This window comes from Telopea speciosissima, chromosome 10, assembly GCF_018873765.1.
Source record: "Telopea speciosissima isolate NSW1024214 ecotype Mountain lineage chromosome 10, Tspe_v1, whole genome shotgun sequence".
In the NCBI taxonomy this organism is placed as follows: domain Eukaryota; kingdom Viridiplantae; phylum Streptophyta; class Magnoliopsida; order Proteales; family Proteaceae; genus Telopea; species Telopea speciosissima.
In genome coordinates, this window is record NC_057925.1 from 45,307,512 (window position 1) to 45,316,032 (window position 8,521).

At 41.3% G+C, this 8,521-nt stretch overlaps 1 protein-coding gene and 1 non-coding gene across 3 annotated transcripts; one reads left to right on the forward strand and one right to left on the reverse strand.

The window, feature by feature from the left end:
* The first annotated feature begins 1,071 nt into the window (after positions 1-1,071).
* LOC122642551 (GDSL esterase/lipase At5g14450-like) lies at positions 1,072-5,478 on the forward strand. Of its 2 annotated transcripts, none has more exons than XM_043836060.1 (4): positions 1,072-1,470; positions 1,912-2,100; positions 2,197-2,357; positions 4,927-5,478. In XM_043836060.1, exons 1-4 carry the CDS (start codon positions 1,161-1,163, stop codon positions 5,449-5,451), a joined length of 1,185 nt encoding a protein of 394 aa, XP_043691995.1. In that variant the 5' UTR covers positions 1,072-1,160; the 3' UTR covers positions 5,452-5,478. The 2 variants fall into 2 exon arrangements, with proteins under 2 accessions (XP_043691995.1, XP_043691994.1); XM_043836059.1 differs by having other exon boundaries at positions 1,912-2,095; positions 2,183-2,357.
* Positions 5,479-6,581: 1,103 nt separating this feature from the next.
* TRNAL-UAG lies at positions 6,582-6,661 on the reverse strand. The gene has a single exon. It is a non-coding gene; the product is annotated as a tRNA-Leu (tRNA).
* Between the last annotated feature and the right edge of the window lie 1,860 nt (positions 6,662-8,521).

Here is an 8,521-nt window from a genome sequence, read left to right on the forward strand (position 1 = left end):
TGAAAACATCAATACAGTTGGCAGGGTCACAGTAAAAGACTGATTAGTTCACCAATAAATTTTAAGTAGGAGAGGAGGGGTGAGAGGGGAAGAAAAAAGAAAAAAGAAAAAAGAGAAAAAAGAAAAGAGAAGAGAGAAAAGAGAAGAGAGAGAGAGAGAGTGGCAAAGAGTCTTACTTGGTGAGTAGGGATGTAAATGAATAGTCGAAATCCGTTTCTGTATCCGTGTCCGTATCTATTTAGCACTATCTGAATCCGTCCGAAAACTAAACAGATACGGATACGGATAAACTATAGCTATTCGAAAAGCTATATTTACATGTAAACGGATAAAATATCCAATCCGTATCCGTGTACGTATCCGTTTAGTACTATCCAAATTCGTCCAAAAGCTAATTGGATGCGGATACGGATACGGATATAGCACTATCTGAGCCGAATCCGACCAGTTTACATCCCTATTGGCGAGCGAAGAAAAAAACCAAAAATTTGAAAAACCCCCAAGGATGGATTCTTCTCTGTTCCCTTCAGTCAAACTATTCGACAAGTGTCAGCTAAAGAGACAAGGAAAGAGTAACATTTTTTTCGATAAAAAGAAATTTATTGACGAAGGAGCAAAGTTCCAAAAGAGTCGGCATACAACAAGAGGGGATGTATTAAATTCCTTTGCAGTACTGATGGGACGGCGGTAAACATCCAATGGCACAGCAAAGCCTATGTGTGCCATCCAAGGAGAGATAGAAAGGGGAGGGAAAAACCAAAAGTTGGAATCTTGTGGAGTAGACAGCAAATGACGCAAGTGAATCCGCCACTGCATTTCCTTCCTTCAGGAAAGGGTAACCTCACATTATCGCACAAAGACAAAGTTGAGGCAGTACAGAGTACACACGATTGCTGGGTTTCCTATCTCTTCTCCCTCCCCTTATTGTTTGTTGTTCTTTCTTGGTTCTAACATCTACCTTATCTCTCAGACTGGCTCTAAGTAAATAGTCAATCAAAATAGTGTGAAGGAGACTCTGGATAAGAGACATATGAACACTGAGAGACGGGCGTTGTGGAAGACTGACTGAGGACTGAAGGGTATAGGTTCTTGGCTTCTTGCTTAGAGAGTAGAGACAGTACTAGAGAGAGCAATCATAAACTTGACTGAGAAACAAGGTTATGGCTTTGGGGTGGTTTGGAATTAGGAGGGTAATCTGGGGCTGCCCTTGCCCTTTATTTGGGTTGTTGGTTTTGGGGTTGATGGGCATGGGAAGAGTAGCTGTAGTGGAGAGTTTAAACCTATCATCGTCATCCACTTCCAAGTTCTCGAGCTGCGAATTCCCAGCGATCTACAACTTCGGGGACTCCAACTCAGATACCGGCGCTAGATCCGCGGCGTTCGATGCGATCCCTCCCCCCAACGGCGAGACCTTCTTTGGCAAGCCCTCCGGCAGGTCCTGCGATGGCCGTCTCATTATCGATTTCATTGGTGAGCACAGGCCCAACCTCAGTCCCTGATTCTTCATTTCATGCCTGAAATTCTAATTTTTTATTTTTTAATGATCGATTCCACTAACTTATCTACTCATCATCGCCACATTCCTGATTCATTAACTCTACCCAATAGTCTACCACATTCACATTGCGTATTTGCGCTAATCCGTCCAGATCAGGAAGAAATGAGATTAAAATAAATAAATTAAGAGTTTCTACTATGGTACAATCACCGTATCCGCAATTAATAGCAGACACTGTTGGTCATTAAAAAAAAGAAGAAGAAGAAGAAGAAGGAAGAACCTCTAAGACGAACCTCTGAAATCTATATTTTTTTGTATCTTTTTAAGGTTCCAATCCAAAGTGAATCAATTCTCCTCTAATTTAATTATATTTGTTGCTAATGCAAAACTAAAACAAAAAATTTGATGTGCAGCGGAGGAATTGGGATTACCGTATTTGAGCGCGTACCTGGACTCAATTGGAACCAGTTTCAGGAAGGGGGCGAACTTCGCCGCAGGAGGGGCGTCCATTCGCCAAGGAGGTTACAGTCCCTTCCATCTCGATATCCAGATCTCTCAATTTCAACAATTCAAAGCACGCTCTCTGCAACAACTCGCTGCTGGTAATTTTAATCTCTTATTCACCTCTTTCAACTTTATCTGGTAATCAAAATCCTCTTATTTCACTTGTAAAATCTGCAATAAAGGGAAAAGCGCAGCTTGCAAGAACAATCTACCGAGACCAGAGGATTTCTCCAAGGCTTTGTACACATTCGATATCGGCCAGAACGATCTCTCCTACGGGTTTCAACACACGTCAGAAGATCAAGTTCGAGCTTCAGTTCCTGATATTCTCGATCAATTCTCTTCGGCCATTCAGGTACAGAGTGCGTTGGGCTTACGTTCACGTACGGCTTACAGCCGTCAAGATGGAATCCATGCCATGGGACCCACATGAGGTGGATTCCATCTTTACGGCTGTGAACCGTTCTAGTACGCTCACGTACGTGAACCTGAGCTGGACTCGTTATTAATTAATTTTAGGATAAATTTCATGGACACCCCCTTTAAGTATGCAAAATGTCACAGACATGCAAAACTTGGGCAAAATATCAACCTTCCCCCTGATGTTAAGCTCAATTAGCACTCAAAGTTAAAATATCCATTTTACCCCCACTCTGTTCTTCTTCACCATCGTCGATCCAGTGAAAGGTCAGATTCTTGTGCAGTTCTGTAACTCCGAAGCTCCCACGGTGGAATTTGTAACCCCAGCGCCCAAACTAGGGGTGCCAATAAGCGACGCCGTAAAGTAATCGGAGATCCATGGATCTCTTCTTCGACAAGTCTATCACTGTAATTTTTCTGTTTATTCTTCGTCTTCTTCTCTGCTTTTGCTTCTTCTCCTCTACTTCTTCAAAACCCAGCCAAATCCCTCTTTTCACTTAGCCGAGGCCCTTTTTCCATTGCTCGATTGACACAAATCATTGATGTAGCTGATAATTAACCCAAAAAAAAAAAAAAAAAAAAAACAAAAACAAAAGAGACACGTAGAGATCTATTTCCAACACAAATGAACTATTGCACCAACAAATAGAAATTATAGTCCTCAACATGGTTGAAAACGGGGTTATTTTATTTTTTTGTTTAGACTAAATATTCAGTTCTTATACCCATAAAACAATTTTACACCCACTCCAAACAAGAAGACCATGAACTGAAACAAAAAAACTGCAAAAATGGATGATTCAATTGTCGGACATTAGTTCCGCATTACAGCAGAGAATATAAGTCTTTGTCCTGCTGTTTAGAATTGTAGAGACCTGATAAACCCAAAATCACACCAATCAATCAGAGGTCGCCATGTGTCCCCGGCCCAAGGAGGTAGACCAAGGCCGGGCCAGCGAAAGACCAACTGTGGACGCGAACCACACGGCCCTCTATGGGTGCGGCCCAAACAACCACCCTCCACGGACCTGGACAAGGATACTACCATCGTCCCCAATAAGAGGTACACCGCCACCTGGACTCTGTACCACCGTCATAGACAAGACTTCTATCACCTTCAGGACTCTACACCATCCTCCATCAATCACATAATCCAAGACGGACACAAACACTTTACATTTATCTATTGGAAACACCATTCCTATCAGGACACTACCTCCCCGTAGAGAAGCAACCAACCATGGAAGACCCTCGACACTCCGAGACTCTATCTACTAAGGGGATTATTCGCCATCAACTAGGACTCTTCGCATCGCCGTACTCCATTATAAAAAGGAAGGTATGTTACTCCATCAGGCATCTTGAATTCTATTCACTCATCTGTTTGCTCAGAGAGATCTAACTTAGGCATCGGAGAGTCCTAGGCCGGAACCACACCAGTTCTCCTTTGTCACCCAGGGTCTTTTGCAGGTTACGGCACTCGAAGGAAGGACCATCGGACGATTTTCTGACGCAACAAGACCCACCATTCGATTTGATTCTACCAGATGTTCAGCTATTTGTCTTTGACCTTTCAATAATAAAGGTAAATAGCTTTGTCCTCTTATCTCACAGGTCTTTTTACTTCAAGCAATAGAAATTCCTTCTCTTGATTCTCACACTGGAGGCCTAGACCTCAAACAGAGGACATCGAATTTCCAATACAAAACCTATTTGAAGAAATTCATGAAAGGCTGAGGCGACTTAAAAGCTTAACAACGACCAGATGTTGTAAACCAAATGGAATAATTAGAAGCTCCTTATACCTTTATTTCTCTTCCCAGAAACAAAGAAAAGGAACGAAAGCGCTTACGAAATATCCATGTGGACATTGCATTCCCTTGAGAAAAAACCGTTGTTCTCTATTTGAACTTTCAAAGCACCATAAGAGAAATCAGGGCTCTTAGGGTTTCTTGTCTGAGGATTAACCATCGAATCCAACGTGAGAGGCGGCATACAGTAGAGGCAACAACCACCCTCACCTGATGGGCTTGCAGAAGAAGAACGCTTCTTTCTATATAGCTTCTTCCTGACATTCCTGAAGAGAGAGACGACCAACAGAGAAGCTTCTTCAGAACTAGTTCAGATGTTCAAGGTTGTGTTGTTGGCCATTACCAGTAACTTTGTCGGAGAAGATGAAGGCGCCGTTGAGATCCAACTAGGGTTCAGAGAGTTTGATCGCGAAAGGGAAAGAGAGTTCGACCAATTTTAACTTTGGGTTGACCCTGTGGTAAGGGTAACTTTATCATTATAAAAAAATTAACAGAGACTTAACTGCAGAGACCTAACAGAGTGGACTAAGTTGATATATATTCATAAAATAAGGGCAGTCTTTGATATTTTTTCAAAGTTTGGGGTGTCCGTGACATATCAAATACTTATAGGGGGTGTCCGTGAAATTTGCCCTTAATTTTATAATTTATGTAGCCATTAGTACAATAATTAATTACATGTTGGGACTGTAGCGACTTTATGAGGAAGGGGCGAGGACATTTTGGGTACATAATACGGGGCCGGTGGGCTGTTTGCCTTACGCCGTTATATATTACCCAAACAAGGACGGTTCGCATCTGGACCAGAACGGGTGTGTACGGACCCAAAACGAGGTGGCCCAGGACTTCAACCGGCAGCTTTTGGACCGGATCACACTACTCAGGACTCAGTTCCCGCTAGCGGTTTTCACATACGTCGACGTGTATTACGCGAAATATGATCTCATCACCAATGCCATGAATCAAGGTTTCGTGGACCCACTTAAGTTTTGTTGTGGAAGCTATTACGGCTATCATGTGGATTGTGGGAAGAAGGCAGTGATCAACGGGACCGTCTACGGAAATGCTTGTGAGAACCCTAGTAGTTACGTTAGTTGGGATGGGATCCATTACTCTCAGGAAGCCAATCGTCGTGTTGCAATCCGCATCTTTAATGGTTCCTTGTCCCACCCACCCATTCCTATCACTAAAGCCTGTCACGCTTCCTCGTCTTCATAAATCATAACCCCATCGCCTCATCTCTCTCAAATAATGTCTCAAAACTCTCAAATCTTATTTGAATTTTGTAAGCTAAGTAGTGTAGTGAATAGTGATGGGACACGTACACATTCAGCCACGTGGCAGATCTGATGATTGAGCTGGGTTGGATGTAATTCAATTTGTGTTTGCTATGAACGTATAGCGAGAGTTTTTTCCCACGCCACATCAATGGCGGTGCAAGATGGTATCATTCACATAGGTCTTTACGGTCAAGAGAGGAAAAATAAATAATAATTAAAAGGAAGCTGGTTGGGCATGTCACTAACTTTCAATTTGTATTTGGTATAAACGTATAGGCAAGGGGTCCTTTTTCAAAGTAGGAAGAGAGAGGATGACACATGCTAAGCGAGATATCGGGTTAGCCTTAACATATACACTCACAATTTTTAATTACAACACTTTCAAAATTAAGATGGCCCAACTGAATTTCAAACAAGACTTGAAGACAACCCCATGGCCATGTGAAAGGATTCTTATCGCCCCCAGTACTAGGGGCGGTCCAGTGCCCATTGTGCGATTGGGCACTGCCCATGTGTGCACAGTAGGGGGCGATAATTTTCCATGTAACCTCCTCATTCTTTGGTATAAACCTACTTAACTCCTCCGAACTTGTCCAGACTTCGATCTGTTGGCTTGAATCCCAATTGCCATCTTGTGTTGAGTCCTTGAAGCATACTCCTTGCCTTTGCTTCAATTTCTTGTCCTATAAAACCATTGTCCAGCCCCACAAACATAAACTGGTCTTGATAGGTAACAATTGCTTCCCATCCAATTTCAAAAGAATTTCTATCAAAACTTCTAGCACAAATCAAAAGAGGATGACCTTTGGTAGGTATACATTTGGAACCAAATAAGTCTTTAAGAATTGATAAAGAGGGAAAAGGTACATCAGAAGTTGGCAAGGCGGATGTTACATAAGTCACTATCCACTGAGATATATTTGACATAATCTGCATAGGATTAGGTTTCAGCTTTATTGAAGTGTACCTGGTTTTTATGAATCCACACAAAATAATAGGTGATAGTGATAGGGAAGAATCGTTAAAGATCGAAATGCAAAGAGTTATCTCAAAAAAACCCAATTTTATTGACAGCTGTGGGATTTGAACCCACGCCCTTTCGGACCAGAGCCTAAATCTGGCGCCTTAGACCACTCGGCCAAACTGTCGTTGAATATTGATAGAGATAACCATTAATATATTTATTACATAAAGAACTACTGTTCCAATCCAATAAGAAAGTACTTATTGGATTAAGATTGGACTTCCACGATCTCTGGTTTGACAGTAAGCTTTGTTTTTGTTGTTTTTCTTCTTTTCTTTCATTCTCTCTTACCGTAATTTCAGAGTTCCTATTTCTTCATCATCAATTGCTCCATCTGGAACAGGCTATAACTTTTCTCCGAGACTTTTCCATGGAGCTGCTAATGTTTACTACAGGTTTTAGAAATTTTACATGACCTTCCTTCCTCACTCTTATATTTATAAGAAGAATTACCATGGCCTTCCTTTCACTGTTTCTTTCCTTACAACTTATTTGCTTCTTCCAGGATATGTTGATTTCCCATAAAAGAAAACTTGGAAGGCTTCTCATGAATTGAGTTCATGATAACATTCAAAGTATTCTTAGTTTCTAACTCCCTGATCTTGTCTTTGTTACCAGAGTTCAACAACGGCAAGTCATTTGCTCATAATATTACCTTTTTTTCTTTAAGATATATGGCTACTTTTTATGAATTCTAGTTGGAAATATATCACCCAAATCAGACATGAAAATACATGTAACAAACGGTTTAGATTACTTATCTGTTTTGTAGACAAACCAAGGTTGATGTTAGCAACTCAAGCACCAAATATAACGTCACGAATTGAAAATTATGTTGAGAAACTTAAAGGGTTGAGTCGTGGCAATGGACACTTTCCTTAAGACTGTAGACGCCCCCCTATGGTGCAAGTCTGATTCTTGTGAATTAGCCTCCAAGATAAAATAACCATTGGCCCCTCCAGTAGTCGTTGCACTCGCTTATAGGGCCCTGTCGAGGCACATTCGGGTTGTGCTTAGTCAATAACAGAAATGGAATAACAAGACCTTTCAAAGTAATAAAAAAACTATAAAGAAAACTTGAGAGAAATTGAGTATAAGAGAGAGTGTGTAACAACAGTTGTACATCTCATACAAGTGTCCAAAAACATCCTCTGTATATAGAGGAGACGGACCCCTTGGAGACACCCTTCCCAAGGGATATGTCCCTTCAAGAGACGCAATGCAAACATGTCAACATCGGTCAAAACCAATCAACGTCAAACATAACCAGAAACATACAGAGGTATTTTGGAACTTCATTTTATAAAATACAACAATTTCTTTTTTGAGATTTCAGGTCCACTGTCTAACTCTCTTAGAGCTCTCTTGTCCATTTGGAAAGCTTAAAAGAGGATCTTATCCCGAGGTGGATGTAGAATTGTTTCCATTTAGCGGTGCCCCATGCCATGTCCTGGCTCTATGGGAGAAGGAAACTCTCCTATAGACGATCTTGTGATCTTCAAACACTTTGGGGACTCCTTGCTTATTGGGGGTCTAATTTGTCCCCGTTGGGGACGAATGTGCAACCACGAGGAAGAACCCAACCAAACAATCACACACAACGCAATAAATTTACCGTGATTCGGCAAAATTGCCTACATCCACTTGAGAGAACTAGAGATTTTTCAAATCTTCCTGAAATACTCTCTACACTTTCCACCTCACAAAGTGCTCCCCTTTGTGATTTGCTTATGACCAGGGTTTTCCACACAGAAAAAATATATAGGGAACCCTAAAACCCTAACCCAACACAATTATAATTTTACTCTGTATATCTAATTGACCTAAAACCCGTCTCAATTACAAATTCAGACCCAATTACAATTATGTGGACCATTATAGATTACAAGGCATACATAACACCAACAATTTCCACCTTGGCTTCAATTCTACAAGCCACCCTGAAGAAAACCGGTATTGATGTCATAGTTGCAAACTCCGCCAC

Excerpts from the sequence above, each read along its gene's own strand:
- LOC122642551 (XM_043836059.1), top strand. The coding sequence starts at position 1,161 with ATGGCTTTGGGGTGGTTTGGAATTAGGAGGGTAATCTGGGGCTGCCCT. Across the intron at positions 2,096-2,182 it reads CGCTCTCTGCAACAACTCGC|AGGGAAAAGCGCAGCTTGCA; the intron begins TGCTGGTAATTT and ends AATCTGCAATAA. Across the intron at positions 2,358-4,926 it reads AATTCTCTTCGGCCATTCAG|CGACTTTATGAGGAAGGGGC; the intron begins GTACAGAGTGCG and ends TTGGGACTGTAG.